This window comes from Callorhinus ursinus, unplaced genomic scaffold (assembly GCF_003265705.2).
Source record: "Callorhinus ursinus isolate GAN/ISIS: 27379988/994484 unplaced genomic scaffold, GSC_fseal_2.0 scaffold4, whole genome shotgun sequence".
NCBI lineage: Eukaryota > Metazoa > Chordata > Mammalia > Carnivora > Otariidae > Callorhinus > Callorhinus ursinus.
This window is the reverse complement of record NW_027397066.1, coordinates 54,490,605-54,515,931: the sequence shown is the minus strand read 5'-3', so window position 1 is coordinate 54,515,931 and position 25,327 is coordinate 54,490,605. Positions and strand designations below refer to the sequence as shown.

The following is a 25,327-nucleotide window of genomic DNA, read 5'->3' as shown; positions in this document are numbered from 1 at the left end:
AATTAATGTTATTGTCATTAACTCCAAAAGGAATAGATTATGTCTTATGGAGCAGGAAAGATTGCTGAGTGGTTTTTGTGAAGTGGCAAAGCATAGGGTTAAGAGCCAACTTGCCTGGATTCACACACTGGTTCTACCACCTAATTTGCTGTGTGAAGTTAGGTAGCTTCCCTGACATTTCTATGCTTCAGTTTCCCCATTTATAGACTCAGAATAATAATAGTATTTACTTCAAAAGGTAGTTATAAGGATTAAATGACTAACTACCTGCAAAGCACTTAGGATAATTCTTGGCACATAATAACTTCTATATTGGTATTTAAGTAAAATCTTTATTTAAAAGGTTAACATACTTGAAGAATGGGGATAACCATTTATTTCATATTACCTCCTCCTGTTAAAGAAATATAAGTTAGAAAAACAGGGAAAAATACTAAAATGAGAATTGTTTAAGTTAGTGTATTCTTATTCTGGTGGAATATTCTGTGTAGATTTGTGATACCTTATTCCCATTATTTTATTAAGTAGGAATTAGGAAATAGTTCAATTTTATAAACAAAGAGAAATTTCCTATGCTCTCTCTAGAAGTAGCATAAGTAGTAAAATAAATTTTAAAAGCATTTCTTCACTTTTTTCCCAGAAAAAATACTACATATTTAAATATTTGTGACATTAGATACTGATTATTTCTAAGCTAACTTCAGTGGCACTCAAAACTGCCATGGGGTTCCTGGGTGGCTCAGTTGTTAAGCGTCTGCCTTCGGCTCAGGTCATGATCCCAGGGTCCTGGGATCGAGCCCCACATTGGGCTTCCTGCTCTGCGGGGAGCCTGCTTCTCCCTCTCCCACTCCCCCTGCTTGTGTTCCCTCTCTCTCTGTCTCTGTCTCTGTCAAATAAATAAATAAAATCTTAAAAAAAAAAAGTACTTCTGCCATGTTGTTATACCTCACTCTGATATAGAATGGAATTAAATGTTGGAAATTATTTAATTTCTGCTACCAAAAATATTAAACCTTAACATACTAGACAGTATAGGGCACATAACAGAATTTAAAGGAAGCAATAGTGATGATTTTTTATAAATGCCTACTGAAAGGAGCATCAGGGAATTATAAAAGGAAATAAACCACTCTTAGAAACATCAGAGCCTTTATAGAAACATTTTTAAAAGAAGAAAAAGAAGGACTTTGAATGAAATAATAGTATGTTATACAGGAATTAACATGAGCCCAGTCTTTTAATTAATTTTATGGAAGCCCAGTCTTACTGAAACTTAATTTGAATAAAAATGGATAATGCCAATAACCACATATACTTTTTAAATTATATTTTTAAATTTTAATTTATGTTATTAATACATTTGCATCACAAATTCTTAAAATTATTGGAGATGTAGCTTTCAAATGTCCAAAGCTGAAAAAGATGACATTAAGATGTGTTGTATTTTAGGGCACCTGGGTGGCTCAGTCGTTAAGTGTCTGCCTTCGGCTTAGGTCATGACCCCAGGGTCCTGGGATCGAGCCCCGCATCGGGCTCCCTGCTCTGCGGGGAGCCTGCTTCTCCCTCTCCCACTCCCCCTGCTTGTATTCCCTCTCTCGCTGTGCCTCTCTCTGTCAAGTAAATAAATAAAATCTTTAAAAAAAAAGATGTGTTGTATTTTAGAATTGAATTACTTTATGAAATAGAAATGCTAAATGTGTCAACAGAAAACTATCAACAAAAGAATAAAATTAAAATTATACCATTTTCAATATCCAGCAGCCCACATGAAGTTTAGATGCATAAAAATCTCCACATAATATAATTATTAAATGTCTGGAAATATCAGATATAATGAACTTTGTCTAGCCTTTCTTCAGTAACTACAAGTACAGTGCCTAAGACATAATGTTCAATAAATGTTGGATTAACTGAATTATTGAAATAAAAATGATCACCCTTGCTTTATTAGCTCATATTTAGTTACATATTATTAATTATAATTAAAACAAAAAAGATTACTATTTTCAGTATTTAGTGAATATATTAATTTTGACAAATAAACGTGATCATTATACTTCTGCTTTTTCATTCACTTCATAATATTGATGATTTATATTTTTTTAATCTGATCTCTCTTATGTAAATTTTCAACTATAATATCCTATCATTTACCTCTGACACAGCTATACTGAAATGAGAACTATAATAATGTTTCATGGCATGATTCTCCAAAGATACACTCTCAGAAAATGAAAGTGAATCTTCCCTTTTAAATGCTATGTGTAATTTAACATGGCTTGGAAAAATTGAATAGCTTTTAGAATTTATTCCTCATTTCCATGGCAATTTCATGGAAACACTTCCTCATAATTAATAGTCCACATTCCTTCCTCAAATCCTTCTGATTAAACTGGAATGAAAATTCTCCCCTTTTTACTCACCTCATAGTTGTCACAGACACTATCATTCTTGGTTAAATGAAGTTATGTCATGTTTTGGAAAAAGGGAAAAAAATATATATTCCTCTTCTCTGATAGTGTGCTTCCTCTATCTTTTCTTCCTGCTAGAAGCAAAATGTTCTACCAGATACTTTTCATTAATATACTTCTCTTTTATTTTTTATTATTATTATGTTATATTAATCACCACACATTAGTTTTTGATGTAGTGTTCCATGATTCATTGTTTGCGCATAACACCCAGTGCTCCATGCAGAACGTACCCTCTTTAATACTCATCACCAGGCTAACCCATCCCCCCACCCCCCTCCCCTCTAGAACCCTCAGTTTGTTTTTCAGAGTCCGTAGTCTCTCATGGTTCATCTCCCCCTCTGATTCCCCCCCTTCATCTTCCCCTCCCGCTATCTTCTTCCTTTTTTTTTTAACATATAACATGCAGAAGAATATACTTCTCTTTTAAAAGATACCCAAAGGATACAAACGTTGTGATCTGAAGGGGCACCTGCACCCCAATATTTATAGCAGCAATGTCCACAATAGCCAAACTATGGAAAGAGATCAGATGTCCATCAATGGATGAATGGAAAAGAAGAAGTGGTATATATATATATATGAAGTGGTGTGTATATATATATATATATATATATATATATACACACAATAGAATATAAGGCAGCCATCAAAAATGATGAAATCTCACCATTTACAACAACATGGATGGAACTAGAGGGTATCATGCTAAGTGAAATAAGTCTATCAGAAAAAGACAATTATTATATGGTTTCACTCAGATGTAGAATATAAGAAACAAAACAGAGGATCATAGGGGAAGGGCAGGAAAAATAAGACGAAATCAGAGAGGAAGACAAACCATAAGAGACTCTTAACTATAGGAAACAAACTGAGGGTTGTTGGAGAGGAGGTTGCAGGGGATGGGGTAACTGGGTGATGGGCATTAAGGAGGGCACGTGATGTGATGAGCACTGGGTGTTATATGCAACAGATGAATAACTGAACTCTACATCTGAAACTAATGAAACGCTATTGGTTAACTAATTGAATTTAAAAAAATAAGCTATAAAAAAAAATAAATAGCACATACTGAATGGAGCACTGGGTGTTATACACAATGAGTCATAGAACACTACATCAAAAACTAATGATGTAATGTATGGTGATTAACATAACATAATAAAATAATAAATAAATAAATAAATAAATAAATAAATAAATAAAAGACCTGCCTTCTTCTATTTTTTTAGTCTTGTTGGTAAAGAGATGTTAAAAATCTATTTTTGGCTCCTCTGGGTCACTTCCAAACTGCCATCTCTGTTTCTCACCTCAGAATTTAGACTTGCAATCCAGAAAAAGCTGAGCAATTGGGTACAAGAAGAGGATGGAGAAGATAATATAAAGAAAAGCAAAGATACCATGCTTGAGGACCAACTCAGGTCATGAAACAGATTTGCTCCTCCCTGGAACTGCCTGGGTTCCTGTTGGCTTTCTAGGCATTGTATATTATGAAAGAGGCCTCTATTATTTAAGAGGGTCTCTTTTTTTTTCAACAAAAAGGACATAATTAACATGACATCAAACTTCATTCACCCTCTACTTCACCTATCCACTTTCATGGCCACACCCTGTACTTTCTTGTTAATCAGAACAACTTCACATCTGGAATCTTAAATTCAAATTTCTATCTACATCCTCCTAGGTTTAAGACTCCCTTACTCCATTATAACTTGTTTTCATTCCATCAAGGTTCTCTTTTCTTGACCCTCCCTCTTATTTCAGTCTACCCTACCTCCACCCCTTTCATAGATCCACTTCCTTCCTTGACTCCTAACTTCCCCAACTTCCTTCAACCCTAACTCCTTAGTGCCTTACTGCATAATCAGCTCCCCTAAGGGATCTGTCCTCTTGTCTTTCTGCAACATCTGCCCTAGTCTCTTGACTGTTCTCCCTCTCTACTGGTTCCATCTCTAAATCTCTACACACCCTCAAGACTTACACGTCTGTTTTTAAAATTCTTTTTTCTTTATGTCCACTTCCATGTATTCTCTAATAGCCATTCTCACCAAAATCACCAAAGCTACTCTAGGCAAATCATCAGTGACCTCCCAACTGTCTCATCCTACTAACTCTCTTTGGGCCTTTTCCTGTCACTAAGATATTTGATGTATGGATCGCTCCCTCTCTCCTGAAATTCTCTCCTCCCATTACTTCTCTGACATTACCGTCTTCTGGTTTCCTCATTACTTTACAATGTGGGAAATGAATGTGAGAAAGGGTTTCTGTCCCTAAATGAGAGGCAAAAGGCAAAATATACTTCAGTACAATCAGATTTTATCATGAACAATTTTTCCTTTCTTCTTTTGGTCTCTGGGCCACATATAAAAGCTTTTCCGATTTGTAAAATCTATGCAAGGGTTACCTTGTTTTATTTGGTTTCAGGCATATGGCCCTGCTCAGATTAACTGATATGATGTGTATGCAAAGCCTTTTGAGTTCTTCAGGATAATAAACTGTTACAAGGAACCTCATATAGCTAATATAGAAGGTACAAGTTTTATAGTCACAAATATCAGATGTAAAAAAATGCCTTTTTAAATATTCTATATAAACATAATTTCACTATCTCCCCTAAACCCTCAACAGCTAAGAACTCAACAAATAGTATTTCTTTCAATCTGTTGTGAAGTTCTGGGTGAAAACACTATGTTTTTTTAATGTTATAAACATTTTGTTTGTAATACAGTTTAACTTACTTGGAAGCTCTAGTGGGAATTTGTTTTTCTTTAACTTTCTGGTTTTACTTACTGATTTTTATGCACAGGCGATCTTTACTACTTGCAAATTCACCTATTTGCTATTGATATATATATATATCAATATATATATTGATATATATCAATATCCCCGGTGCTTTTGTGATTATTCCCAGACACGTGTTTACACAGAGTGGGGAGAAATTTGAGTGGCCCGATGTGCAATTCTCATTACAGCTTTCATACTATAAGTAAGCTTCCTTTCCGTAGTATATTTAGTGCCATGTTTTTTCACAGTTTTGTGCATTTTGTTAGTGATTTCACTGTATAAAATGGCCCCAAACAGAGTGCTGAAACACTGTCCAGTGTTCTAAGAGCAAGAAGACAATGATGTACCTTACAGAGAAAATACGTGTATTATTTTTAAAAGATTTATTTATCTATCTATCTATCTATCTATCTATTTATTTATTTGACAGAGAGAGAGAGAGCACACAAGTAGGGGGAGTGGCAGGCAGAGGAGAAGCAGGCTTCCCCCACCACCACCCCTCCCCGGGGCAAGGAGCCTGATGTGGGGCTCGATCCCAGGACCCTGGGAATCAACAATCCAGTACATCCAGAAAAAGGAAGAGAACATTTGCTGATATGAACACGTGGCTGCTCTCGAGAGTCCTAAAGCGTAATCAGTGTGTGACGAAGCCATGGAAAAAGTGGAAAAGTGGAAAAATGTGTGGATTCATGAGATGAGGATTAATTTTTTAAAAAATATAGTGGACAGCCTTGTTCTGACAGTGAAAGCCAAAAAAAAAATTATGGTAACTGACCTGCACAATTCAAAAGGCCATATTTGTGAAAAATGTCCAACTTGTAGGTGTGGCAATTCCTGCATATCAGGAATCTTGGGAACAATATTTTAAATATCTGCTAAGTGTTACACGGGAAAAGGGTTATGTGAAAAAGCAGGTTTTCAATAATGAGACTCCTTGTTTTACAAGGATGTTGGCAAATGAACATATATAATGTAAATGGTTGTGGCTCACAAGAACCTAACCCCGTATTTTTGTTTGGAGGAAGTATTCGGTATTCACCAATTCAGTGTTCATGGCAACTTGATAGAACTACCACAAATAATGAGTCAAGTCTGTATTTATGCTAGATTTGTGCTTATAAACACACGTGATGTATTTCCAAAAGGTGTACGTCTCAAAATTTCTGACTCATCTATTCCTCTCACTAATTATTCTGAAGTAGTCCATTTCAGAACCAAAATACTCCATTGGAAAATATTTCCAGACCCTTCAGAAAACCAGAGTCCACGTCCTGCAGTATAATATTTCCTTCAAGTCTAGACGTTTTGAGAGAAAGCCAGGAATTCTGGGCATGAAGTGACAGCCAAGAGGGAGCCCAGGTAAGCAAGTGCTCTACATTCCTCCAGATGCAGGAGGCAGCCGGCGCAGAGGGAGTCCAAGAGGCACACAGACATATCCAATACTCTTATTTAATCTTCTGTAGTACCAAATAATCTCCTGCAGGGCCCGGATGATGCCATGTGCACAATTTGTCACCTTCAAAGTCTAAGAGTGTATGTAGCAGGTATTTAGTAACTATTTATTAAATAAATGAATATAAGAAAAAACAAATAAATGAACCAACAAGAATGGACCATCTAAGTCAAAAGAGTCACCTATACTCTTTTTTAAAAAAAAAAGATTTTATTTATTTATTTGGGAGAGAGAGAGAGAGAGAAAAAAAAAAAAGAGAGAGCATGAGCAGGGGGAGGGGCAGAGGGAGAGGGAGAAGCTTGCTCCTCGCTGAGCAGGGAGCCTGATGTGGGGCTCAATCCCAGGGCGCTGAATTCATGACCTGAGCCGAAGGCAGATGCTTAACCGCCTGAGCCACCCAGATGCCCCAAGTCACCTATACTCCTAACGTTATTCCTGCTTTAGCTACCACAAAAGCAAACTAGTTCACAAAAGACAAATCAAGCTAGTGACTTAATAAATTCCAGTGTAAGTCATATCAGTGTTAGTAAATAATATCATCAAACACACAGCATGAACGCTAAAGCAGTAACACAGAGAGTTTCTAAGTGGCCCCAATTTGAAATGATCAGATAACGTATAAAGGAATTTAAGCAAATATTTATATTATATATAAACATATATAAATGTGGGTACAGCATTTATACAGTATTGTCTCCAATATCTAGCTACCTTATGCAATAATGTGCAATAATGGCATGTATAATATTTAAACAATTATAAAAGCAAGGCAATAATAAAAAAGAGTTAATCATTTTTACTGCAGCCTAAGCATGGATAATCGGGTCATTTAGATCAATAGATAAATTTGAATGCAGACGAATTTGTATTAGATCAAATTAATTCTGTAAAGGTATTAATTAGATGTTTTGTGGAAGATGGTTTTAAATGAACATATTTGTCTAGTGTTTGAATGTACAGCAGTGTGTCATTGAAAGAGAAAAACAAATGTTTTTGGGAAATGAATTAATTTCTTAAAACAACAGATTTGAACTGGATTAAGTTCTTTTTTAGTATTTTTCTTCAACTTCATTTTGTATCTGTTGGACAGAATAGGAACATTTAATAGTTTTTAGAAAATCTCTTTATTACAGTTATGTAAATAGCATGAGTGGATTTTAAATTCAGAATTAAGCTTCACATATCCTTCTCTACTTAGGAAAAATGTTGTGAAAACCAGGCCATCTGCTGAGGTACTACGGTTACATTTGGCCCTCAGAATGTGTTCGACATGCTCTGTTTTAGCACTCTGTTGGATTATTAGCCCGCAAAACAAGTTCACCTTGATCTTTTACATTAAACATAAAGTAGCTCAGGGACAAAATTTGACGTAAATCTAAACCTGTGATGTTTCCATCTAAAGAAGGCAGAAATAAAACGGAGTTTTGGGCTAGATTACGACAAAACATCACAAGTGCCAGAAACACAAGTCTTGAAGCTCTGTCGGTCAGGAAATATGGCAAGCGCCTCTCCTGAACAGAATCAAAATCACTGCTCAGCCGTAAACCACAGCAACCCGCTGATGCAGGGCAACCTTCCCACCCTGACCTTATCTGGAAAGATCCGAGTGACAGTTACTTTCTTCCTTTTTCTACTCTCTACAACTTTTAATGCTTCTTTCTTGTTGAAACTTCAGAAGTGGACTCAAAAGAAAGAGAAAGGGAGAAAGCTTTCGAGAATGAAGGTGCTTTTAAAACATCTGACCTTAGCCAACCTGGTGGAAACTCTGATTGTCATGCCACTGGATGGAATGTGGAACATTACAGTCCAATGGCATGCTGGGGAGTTTCTCTGCAAAGTCCTCAGCTACCTGAAGCTTTTCTCCATGTATGCCCCAGCCTTCATGATGGTAGTGATCAGCCTGGACCGCTCCCTGGCCATCACGAGGCCTCTAGCTATGAAAAGCAATGGCAAGCTTGGGCAGTCCATGATTGGCTTGGCCTGGCTCCTCAGTGGTATCTTTGCTGGACCACAGGTAAACCATTATCACGAACTTTTTAGGATATGGCAATCACAGATTTCCTATCTCAACTTGACTACTGTATTGTATTATCGCATGTCAAAGGCAATATTGTATTATCTTTGAAAGCTTGGACTCAGGGAATTAGAGAGTAGAGTTTAATCCTGGCTCTGTTACCTTGGGCACATCTTTTAACTTCTCTGAGTTTCAGTTTCTTCATTTATAAAACGGAGGTAATGCCTACTTTACGCAGCTTTCATGAAGATTAGATGAACAATGTATTAAAGTGTCTAGCATAATCTCTGGTACATAGTAAATGCTCCTCAAAAAATGTAGCTATTTTCAAATTTGACCTCATTCCCATTTTATCCTTTCATCTAGTTTTCTATTCACTCTGATTGAGATGGTAAATGGAGAGAATCTTGAGGAACTGTGAAATTTGCATAGGTAGAAAGTGCTTATAACTTGTCTCATTTGGGAGTTCTTGAGCAGAAACTATTCTGTCACTGTTGCAACTTAGAATTATTCTCAACTAGTATGTTGTAGTGGGAAATCCTGGGCTTTTGAAATTTGAATATTTCTCTGAGATTGACTTGAGCTTATCTGGAGGTAGCCTAGACAGCAACAGGCTGTTAGCAAAATTAGGATTGTTGGTGTAGGCACAAGGCTTCTGGTACAGGCAGATATCGCTCCAGATTGTCCTCATCAGAGGCAATGAAAACATTTGCTGTAAGACATAATGCTACTGATATAAAGTCATTGTATAAGTACAGGTATTTGGAAAGTAGTTGGTAAGCTGGGATACTGACGAAGTCTAAACAGAAGTAGAAATAGGTTAATTTGAGGCACTAAGTTGGTTGAGTGTTCGACTCTTGATTTCAGCTCTGGTGGTGATCTCAGGGTCATGGGATCAGCTGAATCTGTCTTCTTCAGCAGTCATATCTCTGAAGAAAAGGACACATTCTTAGAGATAACAAAGATTCTTCAACAACAGATAAAGAAGTTGTCCGTATGCTTGTAAATGTACTGTATGATGATGAACCCAGGGTACAAGGATGTGTCAAGAGGTGACGTCCAAGTTAACCAGAATGTTTCAAAAACCAGCCTCTACAAATGGAAGTGATCTACACATTCTACATGAGCCAGGTGGTTAAAAACAAACAAACAAACAAACAAACAAAAATCCTGCCATGCAGAACTCACTAAATATAGCAAAACACTAGGAAGTTGGATAACCAAATTTTCCCAACAATTTCTCACTTAAATAGGAAAAGCTAAAGTATTTTGATTTCCCTGGAGAAAAGCATTGTATAATGATTCTCACAGTGAATACACAAGAAGAGGTTAAGTAAATGTGTCTCTCAAAATGAGGTTATTTAGCTAAGGCTTATGACTGAAGTTTTCCATTTTGTTTCTTTAAAGTAAGAGTGCTGCTTATTTATTGATTTTCTTAGGGAAGATAGGCTCTTCAGACTGAGTCTGATACTGATGAAACAAAGAAACAGCCCTCAAAGAAAATGTAATTCAGTTGTGGAGACAAAACTTATATAAAACTAATACAACTACATACTGAGCGCTTTTTTAAAGATTTTATTTGTTTATTTGACAGAGAGAGAGAGCACAAGCAGGGGGAGAGGCAGAGGCAGTGGGAGAAGCAGATTCCCCACTGAGCAGGGAGCCTGATGTGGGACTCGATCCCAGAACCCTGAGATCATGACCTGAGCTGAAGGCAGACGCTTAACTGCCTGAGCCACCCAGGTGCCCCTATACTAAACACTTTCAAAACCTCTTACAAGTGTAAGAAGAAGAAGAGATGAGTAAGAGTTGAAATGGGGAAGGAATGTTTTAAGGTTAAAGGTAGGATAATTTGAGTCTTTTAAGATGGATGGTATTTGGATGGAAAAAATAAGTCAAAGATCACATATATTTTTCAGTAAGAGTTGAAAAGTGTGATTAATTTTCACAGGAGACTTGTCTGGCTGAAGCAAAAGGTTGAGGGGTAGGACTAGCAGGAAATCAGATTTGATGGTTGCTCCCTTTTCTTTCACCTCGTAGTGCACGATTTGTCATAAAACATCATGATTATGCATTTGCTTGTCTTTGCCATTAAGGCATACACTCTTAAGTGATGGAGACTGTTATGCTCAACTTAATTAATATTCACAGCACCTAATAAGAAAACTAGCAAAAATAGAAATTTAAAAGGTTTGGATAATGTGATTTCTCTTCAGATCAAATAAATCCTTCACTTTCTCCTTAAACAATAAGTTTGGATGAGTGAATCAGTGAATGAGAGGTATGATGGACCTGTGTTATAGAAGACAGTGATAACCAGGGGAAATTCTGAAATTAACATGGGAGCTATAAATCCTCCATAAATTCTTTGTGAGTCCTGGGCAAGAAATAAAGTGATTTTTTTTAAGAAAAATACTATAAGAAAATTTACATAGACCCAAACAGATGCAAGACACAGAGAAAGCTTTTCCAGCTTTTCTGGCAATGAGGTGATTAGGTTGGTGGCTAGGGTAGTCTCAGAGAAAATTGATTGTAAGAGGGACATTTCAAACAAACAAACAAACAAACAAAAAAACAAAGCTTGGCAACAAGTTGGATTTAGGGAGTTAATAACCAGAGGGTGTAAACTACAGCTCCAATATTTTTAGCCAAGGAGTTTTAATAGTAAAACCATTGAAATAGGCAGGTAGGTTGAGAAAAGGAGTGTTTGTCTACCTGTTTGTTTCTCTATTTGTTTGAAAGGGGAGGGAAGGCAGGCTCTGAAAAGAGCTGAAAACATTTGCTTTAAGACATAATGCTACCGATATAAAGTCATTGTATAAGTACAGGTATTTGGAAAGTAGTTGGTAAGTTGGGATACTGACGACATCTAAACAGAAGTAGAAATAGGTTAATTTGACGGGCTGACTTGGTTGAGTGTTCGACTCTTGATTTCAGCTCTGGTGGTGATCTCAGGGTCATGGGATCAAGCCCCCCTTCGGGGCTCCGTGCTCAGCAGGGATTCTGCTTGAGGATTCTCTCCCTTTCCCTCTGCTCCTCCCTGCACCCCCCCACCACAATGCACACTCTCGTGCACGCACGCTCTCTCTAAAATAAGTAAATATTTTTTTAAAAGAGAAAAGAAATAGGTCAATTTGTGATATCAACTGAAATGCAAACCAATAATGTCAGTCTCTTTTAAAGGACTATCGCAGAGGCTATAAAAAATACATTGCTTTATTAATTCAATTATTTCCATCTAAATATATCACAGCAATAATAGAAAGATAGTGTCAAATACTTATCTATCTTGATGTAGTAAAAAGAAAATATAAAATTAAATTTGAATTGTTTAGGATGTTCATCTAATAGCCTGACCTCAAATACATTACTCTTCCTGAGAGATTTATGCGAATATGGGCCAAAGAAAATGATGGTACTATTTTATGGTGAAACACATGACTCATCCTTACTTTCAGCAGCAGATTAAATTTATAAAGCACTTTACTGAAGTTTCCTGAAAAACCTCATTCTGTGCAGTATGTAACAGCCATGTTACTATCCCCATCCCGCGTATCAGAGAAAGTACAAAGAGTACCTTTGAGAGCAATGGCGTGCGAAACCTTCTGGCAGTAACCCAAAGTAAGAAATACATACCACATAGAGACTTTGCCTGTCTGTCTCTCACACACCTATAACTGAGGAAATTTTTCATAAAATATTCAACTCTGTTTCTTCTCATTTTTTAATGTTGATTGCAACTACTGATGGGTACAAGCTGCAGTTCAGGGACACCTGGGTGGCTCAGTCGGTTAAGCGTCTGCCCTCGGCCCAGGTCATGATCGCAGGGTCCTGGGATCGAGTCCCGCATCGGGCTCCATGCTCACTGGGGAATCTGCTTCTCCCTCTGCCTCTGCCTGACACTCCCCCCGCTTGTGCACTCTCTCTCTTTCTGACAAATAATAAATAAACGAAATCTTGAAAAAAAAAATCTGCAATCTGAAGGGGTTCGTTAACTTCCCCAAAGTCACTTGGGCTGTTGGACTCGTGTCTTTTTATTAAGTCCAGGTTTTCTTTTTATTAGAGCTCTCTGCTATCTCTCTGAATAAAAGAGGTTTTAATCCCATGACTAATGTTACACATACTTAACGGGAAAGATGAGAGATTGAAAGGGCTTCTTATTTCTAGACTGTGGCACATCACAAGTCCACCTTGTGCTTCACCATGCTCTCGGATAAGCCCACTGACAAAGGTGCATCCTGCAGTGGCCAATTCACATTATAAGGATGACTTTAATAATCATCCTCTGGTGCATATATTGATCATCTGTTACTTGAGTAATTGAGTAATTCTGTGGTGGTTTGAGGATACGTTTTCAGAAGTTTCAGCATAGCCTAGCTGAACTGTCAAACTTTTTCCTAATAATGGAAGTTTTCAAAAAGCAAAAATTCTACCTGGAGCCCCAATAAATACATGAAACATATAAGTGGAGCTGTTTTTGCTGAAGAGGGATAAGGGAGGCCAGTCTTCTGCTTGGGCATTCAGTAGCCCCACTCACGGTCTCTGAAGACCTTAGATCTCCCTGCAGCAAAGCTTGGAAGGCAACATAATAGTAGAATTGGCATGAGTATTGGATTTAAACAAAGTTGGTTTTAAATCCTAATGCTGTCTCTTACCATCTCTGTGGCTCTGAGTAAATTACTTAACTCAACTTAAAAGAATAGTGGTGAAGAATAAATTGTAAAGAATAAGATAGATAAAATCACCTAGTACAAGGCTTTATACTTAGACACTCCATTAATGTTCATTCCTTCCTCTCCTCCTGTTTTCATTCCTTTGTTCATAATAGAGTTTTTGAAGTCAGAAGGGACAATAATAGGGAAATACGAGATGAATGTTAAGTGATTCTTCAAGAGACAGCAAAGAGAACTGCGTACATGAAGATTGATTATTTCCGATTTCTCAAAATTATAGCATTCTGACTGATAAGTCAGTTTTGCCAAACTACCTCCTAGTTACCAGCCTATCCTACTCTTTCTGAAAGCTATATACACCAAGCATAATAATTCAAGTCCTGAAGGTATTATCTGTCACAGTAAAATAAAGTTGGAAGGAAGGAAAGAAGGAAGCGTGAGAGAGAAAGAGGGAGAAAAGAAAAAGGAAGGGGAGGGAAGGAACAAACATGACCCCAAAGAAAACCTGCCCTAAGACTATGTGTGGTTGGGCTGGTAAGTACATGCTGAGGAAAAAAACATTTCCTGAACTAGGGGTGTTCATATCTCATCAAAAACCACATGGTTTCCAACGGCACTCATCTCCCACCACAAGAATCATTTGCAGAAGTTGACAACATTAGTTTATCTATGATAATATGGAGCATTCCATGCTGACAGCATTTAAATTCTGTCGCTAACCCGGGTTGGAAGGCAAAATATATGAGACATCCTTTAGTCTTTGGTGTAAAGATATATGATCTGAAGATGTACAGAGGCTTGCCTTGACACACAGAATGCACTTGATTGGACTAGAATGTACTTCTGAACTTGACAAACAGCTTAAACCCAATCAATTCCCATAACACATGTACAATATGCCACGAACTATACTGAAACATCGGAGTAGCATACTAATAGCATAAATAACAACAATAAACACAAATAAATAAATAACAACAATGATGATAAATATTCATTTATGGAAGATATAAATATGTGTCAGGAATTGTGCTAAATCCTTTTGCATGCGTTATTTCATGTAAGGCTCCCCCAAACCCTATATATTGTATACAGTTATTATCTTTATTTTATTCATACAGAAACTAAGGTTAAGAATGTTCTATAAAATGCCCAAAATTATAGTCTAGTAAGTGCAGATGTTAGTACATCCAGTTAACTCCATCCCCAGAGCTTTTAGCTACTATGCTCTATCACACTATGCAATATTGTCTATTTCTTTTTTTTTCCTGTAGGAGACTAGAGAAGGAAAAGGCAGGAAAGTCTTAAGTTGAGAAGAGATGTTTAAGAGCTATCAGGAAAAAATATATGGTAAATATTTATAAATATATAAATAAATACATATGAATACACATTTATAAGTTGTGTGCCTTGAAAATTTTATAATAATAATGGTTACAACTTTTACAGCACTGTGTGCCAGGCATTATTCTAAGTGCTTTGCAAGCATTAACTCATGTAATTGTCTTGACAACTCCTAGCAGTAAATACCATTAATATCTCCATTTTTATAGAGGAGGAAACTGAAGCACATCATCTAAAGATAATTACCACTGGAAAAGATTAGTGATAATGTAATTAGTCTGGGGTAAGGTGAGGGTTAAAAACAATACTCTAAGAAGCATCTGCAAATGACTCCAAAGAAGGAAAATAGATTGCTCTTGTTTATGGCAAAATAAAGCAAACACTGCTGAGAACTGGGGCCAAGGATGAGAAAGGAGAAACTAAGAAATTAAAGAATTATAATCCAAGGACAAAAAAAAACATTGGAAGTAAAGTGGATCCCTACGTTAATCACTCCAATGAACATGGCCTTGGAGCACAAAATAAGCTAGGCTCAGCTTACTCATGGGCAAGTAAGATTCTGAGTTACCATAACACTCTACTGTATCACTCTTTTAGAACTCACAACAGTCTTCCTTATGTGACAGGTGTCACATACACACTATAGCTCCCCTACCAAATTTTAAATTCTCTGAGAGCAGGATATATCTGGTTCATCTTTTATGACAGACAGCACCTAGTATAGTTTTTGACCAAGTAGTTGCTTTAACAATAAGCATTTGGAGTGCCTGGGTGGCTCAGTTGGTTATGCATCAGACTCTTGATTTCAGCTCAGGTCACGACCTCAGGGCCGAGAGATGGAGCCCGCGAAGGGCTCTGTGCTCAGTGGGGAGTCTGCTTGAGATTCTCTCTCCCTCTCCTTCTGTCCCTCCCCCACACCCGTGCACATTCTCTCTCTCTCTCTCAAAACAAAACAAAAAAAATAAGCATTTATTAAACAAAGATAACCATTAGCTCAAATCATGGCCCTATTTCAAAGTCATTTTATTGAAAGTTTCATCATTATGATTTAAAAACATGAAACATTAAAGTGAAATGTGGCGGAGCAGTGCAAAACAGAAAGTCAAACTTGGGTCATCTGGGCCCAAGTATGATTGGGAAGATGGGGAGAGAAGTAGCTAAGGTTTTAAAGAAATACTAGATTCTCAGGTTCTTTGTGAAGTAACCCTCCTAAAGACTTCAACTCACAACATCTGTGGGGCCAAATTAAAAACTAAATTTTAAATAAGGTCAGGTTGCAAAGAAGTATGGAAAATTTAAAGGGTTACTTTGTGATGTGGAAAAAATTGGTCTGGATTGTAAAGTAGAATTAGCTGAATAGGTGTTTGAGTTTCTGAACTTCAAATTTGATTATATGATTATTGGGCGCCCTCTAGTGGATTAATTTAAAAATACTATTTCGCCCTTGAAAAAAGATCTGAAACTGAAAATCAACATTGATTACAAATAAAAGATACAGCATTATATTTTATATTATGTTTACTATATTTTATTTATTGCTTATCATATTTATATTTTATTAAATTTTTCTACTCTACAAGCAAAGAAAGTAAATATAGGGTTTTTTTTTTAAAGGCACACTCTATTCCCATTCCAATACCTCAAAAAGGAAAGAAATCCTGGGCCTGTGGAATTAATTAAATTAAATTAAAATTTATTTATTCAATCAAAAACTTTAAAAAATAAATACTGTCCCTCATTTGCTTAAAATTTTTAAAATCCTGTAACATTTTGTTTGAATTTACTATTAGTTTTACAGTACTTGGGCACTCTTATCTTTTGATTTTAATAATGCATCATAGTAAAATGAAGTTTCTCAGTGGAAAAGCTTAGAAATGACTGGATAAGTAGTGTGCTTGATAAATGGGGAAAGAATGAGTAAATGTCTACTAGAACTTCTTTTTGAAAACTACTTGCAACGTTTGTTTAATAGTTGATACAATTTGTGATTTAAAGAAAAACATAATTTCACACTTAAAGAAAGGTTGCAAGAATCATACAAAGATTTCTGGAATACCTTTCCCTGGGCTTCCCCAAATATTAACATTTTACTGCATCTGTTTATTTGCTTCGTCTCCTATATACATTTTTTTTCTGAATTGTTTAAAAGTAAATTCAGATATGATGTCCCTTTTAATACTTCAATGTATTTTTTCCAGCACATACTCACAGTACAAGTATCAAAATCAGGAAATTAGTACTGAAAAAATACTATTATTTAATCTATATAACTTATTCATATCTCATCAATTGTCCCAGTGATGTCCCTTTTAACAAAAGAAAATCCAAGGTTATGCATTGGATTTAGCTGCCACATCTCGTTAGCCTCCTTTAAATTGGAACCATTCCTCAGCCTCTCTTTGTGTTTCATGACATACACGTTTTTGAAGAGTGCAGGCCACTTATTTTGTAAAATGCCCCTCTAGTTGAGTTCGTCTGATGTGTTCTCATGGTTAGATGTAGGTTATGTACTTTAAACAGAAATACCAAAGAAGTGATGGTGAGTACTTCTCAATGCATTATAGGGAAGCAGCTGCTGTCCATTGGTCCCATTATTGGCAATGTTAATTTAATTATTTGGTTATTTCTCTACAGTCAAGTTATTAATTTTATTCTTCATAATGACTAAGTATCTTGAAGGTAGATACTTATAAATCATGTAAATACCCTGCTTTCCTCAAACTTCACCCATGTTTTTACTATCCATTGATGATTCTTGCCTGAATCATTTATTATTACCATTTGGTAATCACTACTTTCATTATTCCTTATACATTTATTAGTTGGCTTTCTACAATAATAAAGAGTTTTTTTTCCCCTCCCCATTTCTTTGGTGTTATTTTTTTGTAATGTATATCAGCATGGACTTGTGGATTCTTCCTTTATTCAACAGTTAATCATTCTTTTTTATCAGGGCTTTGTTTTTTGGTTTTGGGGTTTTGTTGTCAATGTTGACACTGTCCCACATTTTCTTTCAAGCTGGCTCCAGAGCTCTTCCTGACATGCTCCTCTATTCTTTTAGTACTTCCTGGCTTTTTGGCACAAGCTGTTCCAAGCGCATATTGTAGTTTGCCTATGCCACCCTTGGGACCCACTCACCCACTTCTCCAATGAGCTCTGGTTCCTTTTGGTAGAGAATAGCATTTAGGAAACAAGACCTGGGTACGAGAGTGGTGGATATGCTTACGGCCAGTAGGATGTCATTGTTCCTACGCTCCCAGTAGACAGAGCTAGAAAATAAGTACACACCCATACACACCCACAGACACACACACGCACACACACACGCACACATGCACGGAAATCTACATGGAGATTTTCCTTACTCTTTTTCTGCAGGTGTATAGCACTCCATTGTGTGGTCCACTGGATTTTATTCAGCTACTGTTCTCTGAATTGGTATTTACATTATTTTCAATGTTTTTCAATTACAAACAATGCACCAATGAATATCTTTGTGCCTATGTATTTTCATATAATGGAAGTAGGAGTGTATCTTCAGAGTAAATTCCTAGATATCAGATCGCTGGGTCAAAAGTAAATGAAGATGTAGTTATGCTACTTATTGCCAAATTGTTCTCCATAGGGATTGTGCCAATTTGCATTCCTACTAGCAATGTGGGAGAGTATTTTTTCCCCACAACCTGGCCATGAGAGTATGTTGCTATCTTTCATTTTTGCCAATCTTGAGAGTAAAAAATGCCATTTCAGTGTAGCCTTAATTGGCATTTTATCACAAATGAGGTTGAACATCTCTTCATATGCCAAAAGGCACTGCTGTATCTTTTTTTGTGAATGGTCTATTCATGTCTTTTGACCATTTTAATGGGGTTTTCTGTCTCAAAAATAAAATTTAAATATGTATCTTGGGGCACATTCTGTTAGACAAAGTTTTGGGTGCTGCAGATATAATGATAGACAAAATCACTTGCAAAAACCTAACTCAGCATAATTGCGTCTGAAATTGAAATACGAACAGTGTTTAAATTCTTGGTTGATTTTCTGCTAGGTTGAAATAATTTCCAAAAAATCCAAAATCCTATAGATCCATTCACATTACCCAAACATATTTTAAGTAAAGATCCACTTACAACTTTTCACTGAAGCGCCAAAGGGATAGTATCAAGGTGCTGAGCTGTCGCTTTGGGCAACATGTTCAAAGGCCTGCAGAATACAGAAGGAAAAAGCTTTCAAGAAAACATGCAAATACTGTTTGAAAGAAAGTAACGCCATTTTTCAGTTGTTTTTTTTTTCTTTTCTCATACAGTTATATATCTTCAGGATGATCCACTTAGCAGACAGCTCTGGACAGACAGAAGGTTTCTCTCAATGTGTAACACACTGCAGTTTTCCACGATGGTGGCATCAAGCCTTTTATAACTTCTTCACCTTCAGCTGCCTCTTCATCATCCCTCTTCTCATCACGTTAATCTGCAATGCAAAAATCATCTTCACCCTGACACAGGTCCTTCATCAGGATCCCCACAGTACGTATTCCTTAGATTCGGTGTTAATCGTGGGTAAACAGGTTTTAAAACAGCAATATTCAACGCAGAGTGTCATGTACTAGGTGCCAGATATTATTCTAAGCAGTTTGCATATTTAATATTCACAGTAACTCCATGAGGTAATACTTTTATTATACCTCTACTATCCCCAGTTTACAGATGAGGTAATTTGGTATCTCCCAATGTTCCAAATTTGTACCATGAAATTAAAAACGAAAGAACAATTACCTCATGTTACCCAGTATAAGCATCAGCAAATTGCTCCTGCTGGGCCCACCACAACACTATACCAAACGCCTGATTTCTAGAATATTGCAAAGCACACCTCGTTAAAAAATAGTCAAGAGACTCATTAAAGTTAAGCGGTTCCATTTCACACTCAAAGCTCCTATTCCACACAACATAACTGTGCGCGTGTGTGTGTGCGTGTGCTGGTGTGTGAAATGCTGTTGAATATGTCATAGACTCTTTCACCTGAATCTTTACAGCTGTGGTTTGCCTTTTTTCCATAATCTTGGTGCGACCTCGAAAACTAAAATTTATAAATTTGCAAAGTAAATATGTCTATGTTGGCATGACATCCAAAAGACATGTTACCAATGGCATAGCACATAAGTTATACATGGTACAAGTTAACAGGAAAATCATCTCATTTACTGTAGTGTGATTACTCTCAGTAGATACTTTCTCAAGGAGATAATTATGGTACTGTCCTCTAGAACTGATACTTGGGCAGTTCCCAGAACAAAAAGTATTTGATACTTTTTAAGAAGTATACTGCAAAAACATTTGCCCTCAAAATCTTACCCCAGAGAAAGTCAGTTCTGTAAGGGATATCTAAGAAGGGCACATGGAGAATAAGAAGATAAACCCCAAATAGGGATTAATCTGAAAAAATGCGAGCTAGGCAGAAGCAGAGAATCGAAACAGAAGAGGCAAGGAGCAATAGTTAAACGTTACTAAGACAGATTTAATCAATCTTTTCTTTATTCAACCAATATGTATTAAGTACTCAATATTGCTGGAAATGGTGATAGATGTGGATACTGTGGTGAATAAAACAGCCCAGTAACTATCCCACTTTCATGGAGTCTACAGTCTAGAAGATAGTAAAACAGTAAACCAGTAATGAAATGTGATGATATCTCAAAATAGGTGGAAGGACAGTTATGTTACAGGAGGCTCAACATTTTTTCGGATTCAGCCCCTGTGCTAAGCCAAAATGCTTTTTTAAATGTGTTCATTCCTATTGATTGCTTTATTACTTATGTCATTAAAGTTTACAGATATTGAGGATTAAATGAAATAATGTGTGAAAAGAACAAGACCCATAGCAAGGTACACAGTAAATGATAATTAGGTTTGTATGACAGAAATCTACAACTAATCTGTACTCAATAAATTACTGATTTTTACAATTCTAGTCAAAAATTGATTTTATAATTAAAATATCAGGCATGTAAATCTTTTCCTCCGTGTTTCCACTCTTTTGTGATCAATGAGTAAGAAGTTGCAAAATGGCTACTTCTGAAAAGCATGATCTAGTTCCCTCAGAAAAAAATATAGCATGTGAAGGGTATTTTTTATTTTAAAATAGCAGTTCTGGATTATGAAATACAAGAACAGATTTTAGGTACTTTAAAACTGCAGTTAAGAACTACGTGCTCAATGTCATGCAAGCTGCCTGTTAGAGTCCACATTTCCATTAAACTCCAGTGAATTTACACACACACACACACACACACACACACACAGCCCACATACACCACATATATAACACACACACACCATACACATACCACACATATATGTGAACTTTAAATGATTTACTGATATGAAAAGGGAAATTATTTTGAATACCATAGAGAGAAGCACATGGTTGAGAAAGATAAATTTGGACAACACACTTTCATCCATGCGTGATTCTCATCATCCATACTGTCAGAGATACTCAGATAGTAAGTATAGTTCTGTGTAAACACATAATTGAATTCAGCTCAACTTTAGTGTACTCTCTTAAATTTATGTTTTAAGAGTTTGAGTACCCACACATTTCAAATCCAAATTAATTCGGTGAAAATTTACTTTTAAGAGGATTGTCATCTTTAATCTTCTCTATTCATTATATGACATGGTGGAAAACTTGGAACATTAATATCTTTTACAAACAAATTTTCATTATTAAAAATTATTTAAAAATAATGGAAATCTGTTCCTGTTCCACTAATTAGTTTTAATTAGTGACCCTTCCTTTTTGTCCATTTTGGTTTTGTAATAAAACTGGTCTTTATTTTTTTTAATTTTATTTTATTATGTTATGTTAGTCATCATACATTACATCATTAGTAAAACTGGTCTTTAAACACCTACTTTTTTCTCTATCTAACAGAGTTACAACTGAATCAATCCAAGAATAATATACCAAGAGCTCGGCTGAGGACCCTAAAGATGACAGTTGCATTTGCCACCTCATTTACTATCTGCTGGACCCCCTACTATGTCCTAGGAATTTGGTACTGGTTTGATCCTGAAATGTTAAACAGGGTGTCAGATCCAGTAAATCACTTCTTCTTTCTTTTTGCTCTTTTAAATCCATGCTTTGATCCCCTTATATATGGATATTTCTCTCTGTAATTGATAGACTATGTAGAAAGTCATACAAAGAAGAGCAAGGTAGTGAATTTCATCAAATGGGAATAAGAAACACAAAGGTGGCAGCACATTTACATACAAACAAAACAGAGTTTAAGTTTATATTGACATCCTTCTTTTTAAAATCACATCAGAAACTCAATTGCAAATTAAAAAAATACAAACACAAAGAAAAAGAAAATTCAAGAAAAATAATAAAATATTCCCTCATAATCATAAACTTTTGAATTAATGTCTGCCCTTTCTGGGCTCCTATAACACATTACATAGGTTTCTTATCACTTTCTCCTTGTCTATTAATGCATAAATATTTAAAACAGCCATGGCCTAAGGCAAAGAGATTCCAAAAAGTAAGGCTGAGAAACCATAACACAGTCTTAACCTAGGCATGTCTTTGAGAGTTTTTTCCCAAGGGGCTTAGCAGCAATTACATCTTATGCTACAATGATATCTAAAGCACAGAGAGAGTATTTCTCCTACCCATAAGATCAATCTTCCTTCTTCTGGTTAAAAAATAATGCAATGAATCTATTTTTTTTTTAATTTCAAAAGCATTCTGAAGTTTGAAGTATTCAGCAACCAACTCACCATCCATTCCACCATAGTTCTCCTTCATCCCAGTCTTTACATGGAACAGCATGAAGTGCCTTCATAAAAAGGGGAGGCGTAGAGGGATTAGTATTTGGACAGGGATTAGAACATTCCTCTATGCTGCATAGTCAGTGGAGTCTGTGGTAATTAACTGTAGTAATAACATTGTTTTTAAATATAATCAAGAAAGACTGATTATGTTTTATACATAATATGCCCTCTGTTTTAATATGAGAGATTTTTTTCTATCTTCTGATTTTACTAAATCCATAATCCAAAAGTCTCTGAGAAAAACAAATAAGAAATCAAACAAAAGCACAAGTGAAAAGATATTTGATACATAAGAGGAACACTGAAAACTACAGTTTTAATATATACAGGTCAAAGAAACCAACGAAGTATTGAAAAAAAGGTAAAGAAAAATTGTAAATCTGTAACTAACTGATATTCACATTCAGGGGTAAGGGTTTCAAAATATGTGGACATGACACCTCTTTTAATTCAGGACTGTTTCTACCTGTTCCATGAGAAAGGGGGAGGATGAAAATTATGAGAATATAATATACATGACAAGAAAAGTTTGTAAAGGACTTTAAAGAAATTCAGCCATCATTTAACTTCTTCTTAAAAAAATAGGTAAAATACTATTATATTCATGTGGGATATGTAGTGCCACTCAAAGATGAAATGTAATTTCAAATTTTCCAGAGCATTGTGGGTCTGTGGAAAGTAAATTACTAATTAGACTAATGGTAGTCTTTCCTTATTTTTCTCTTCTCACACATACTCTTCAGTGTATATGTGTGTGTTTGCACATCCTACATTATTTTCCAATTCCACTTCCACTGATCCTGTTTGTCACCATTCAGCTCCTTCCTTTTACTCTTTCATTCATATTTTCTTTTTTACTAAGCCCATACCTTTAATTAATCAATCCATGTGCCTACTCTATAGCTGAATTGGGCAAGGCTCAAAATTGTAATGTGCTAAAATGCTCAAAGTTAACTTTTTAAGGCATGTATATTGATACCAAGATTTAATAGTTCTACCAGATGACACAATATTATCGATAAGTCACAACAAAACCAATCTTCTTTAATCTTTATCATATACTTATTCCTAAGATGGTAACAATTCTTACTTCCAGATTTAAAGGCAAAACAACACACATGTATAAGATATAATTTAAGGGCTTTATTGGATATGTGTTTAATGAACACATATGTCAGCTTGGCTCTTAGATGTTCAAGAAACTTTTATTTAGATGTGTTCTCAGGCATTTTTTGATACATTAACTAAAGAGCTATTCAAAATTTGGTGCAGGGGTTTATAACCTATGGTCCACGCACAAAACTGTATTTCAATGCAACTGCTTTTCTTTTATTTCTATTTGTATTATTTTATGCATTTAAAAACATTATCCTGAAAGGGGTTTATAGGCCAAACAAGACTGCCAAAGGAGTTCATGTCACAAAAAAGGTTGAGCCCCTCATCGATTTTGTATAAGAAAGTTTGTAACAATAAAATTGTATCAGGACGTATTCATTTTAAATAAATAAAAATCTTTAAAGGGGGGGGCACCTGGGTGGTTCAGTCAGCCTCAGTTAAGCATCTACCTTTGGCTCAGATCACCATCTCAGAGTCCTGGGATAGCCCCACATCCCTGCATCAGGCTCCCTGCTCAGTGGGGAGTCTGCTTCTCCCTCTTCCTCTGTGCTCTCTCTCACTCTCACTCTCTCTCAAGTAAATAAATATCTTTTTAAAAAATGAATGTATTCATTTGTTTATATGCATGCATAATAATGTTAATATTGAACTGGATTGTTTCAATTTGGTTACTCACCATTTCAGACTTAGAAATTTTCTTAAGGCTCAATATGTTCTGGGGGCGCCTGGGTGGCTCAGTTGGTTAAGCGACTGCCTTCGGCTCAGGTCATGATCCTGGAGTCCGGGGATCGAGTCCCACATCGGGCTCCCTGCTCAGCAGGGAGTCTGCTTCTCCCTCTGACTCTCCTCCCTCTCATTCTCTCTCTCTCAAATAAATAAATAAAATCTTTAAAAAAAAAAGGCTCAATATGTTCTAAGATACTTTTCAGAAATAAGTATATTATATAAATATTGTGGTCCATAAATTATAATATGGATATATAAATTAAAATTTATAGCTCAAGGGGCGCCTGGGTGGCTCAGTTGGTTAAGCTACAGCCTTCGGCTCAGGTCATGATCCTGGAGTGCTGGGATCGAGTCCCACATTGGGCTCCCTGCTCAGCAGGGAGTCTGCTTCTCCCTCTGACCCTCTCATACTCTCTCTCTCTATCTCATTCTCTCTCTCAAATATATAAATAAAATCTTAAAAAAAAAGTCTAAAAAAAATAAATAAAATAAAATTTATAGCTCAAGGGGCGCCTGGGTGGCTCAGTCGTTAAGAGTCTGCCTTCGACTCAGGTCATGACCCCAGGGTCCTGGGATCCAAGCCCCGCATCTGGCTCCCTGCTCTGCGGGGGGCCTGCTTCTCCCTCTCCCACTCCCCCTGTTTGTGTTCCCTCTCTCGCCGTGTCTCTCTCTGTCAAATAAATAAATAAAATCTTTAAAAAATAAATAAATAAAATAAAAATTAAAAAAATAAAATTTATAGCTCAAAAGGTAAATGTGGCTTTAAATTAAAGATATACCATTCAACAGAGAATATTCAATATTTGATATTACAGTCATTTCCTCTATTTCCAATCATAATAAAAGATGAAGATTCCTTGTAAAAAAAATGGATATACTCTGTAGAGTGAATCCAATATATA

The 25,327-nt window shown here is 36.1% G+C and overlaps 1 protein-coding gene across 2 annotated transcripts; it reads left to right on the top strand.

Annotated features, from left to right (window-relative positions):
- The first annotated feature begins 8,206 nt into the window (after positions 1-8,206).
- On the top strand, positions 8,207-21,923 carry GNRHR (gonadotropin releasing hormone receptor). 2 transcript variants are annotated; one of them, XM_025887739.1, is made up of 3 exons: positions 8,207-8,725; positions 19,049-19,268; positions 21,679-21,923. In XM_025887739.1, exons 1-3 carry the CDS (start codon positions 8,207-8,209, stop codon positions 21,921-21,923), a joined length of 984 nt encoding a protein of 327 aa, XP_025743524.1. The 2 variants fall into 2 exon arrangements, with proteins under 2 accessions (XP_025743524.1, XP_025743525.1); XM_025887740.1 differs by having other exon boundaries at positions 19,177-19,268; positions 21,679-21,706.
- Positions 21,924-25,327: the final 3,404 nt, after the last annotated feature.

Coding starts and splice junctions, on each gene's coding strand:
- GNRHR (XM_025887739.1), top strand. CDS start 8,207: ATGGCAAGCGCCTCTCCTGAACAGAATCAAAATCACTGCTCAGCCGTA. Junction 8,726..19,048: donor GTATCTTTGCTGGACCACAG/GTAAACCATTAT, acceptor TTTCTCATACAG/TTATATATCTTCAGGATGAT. Junction 19,269..21,678: donor CCTTCATCAGGATCCCCACA/GTACGTATTCCT, acceptor TCTATCTAACAG/AGTTACAACTGAATCAATCC.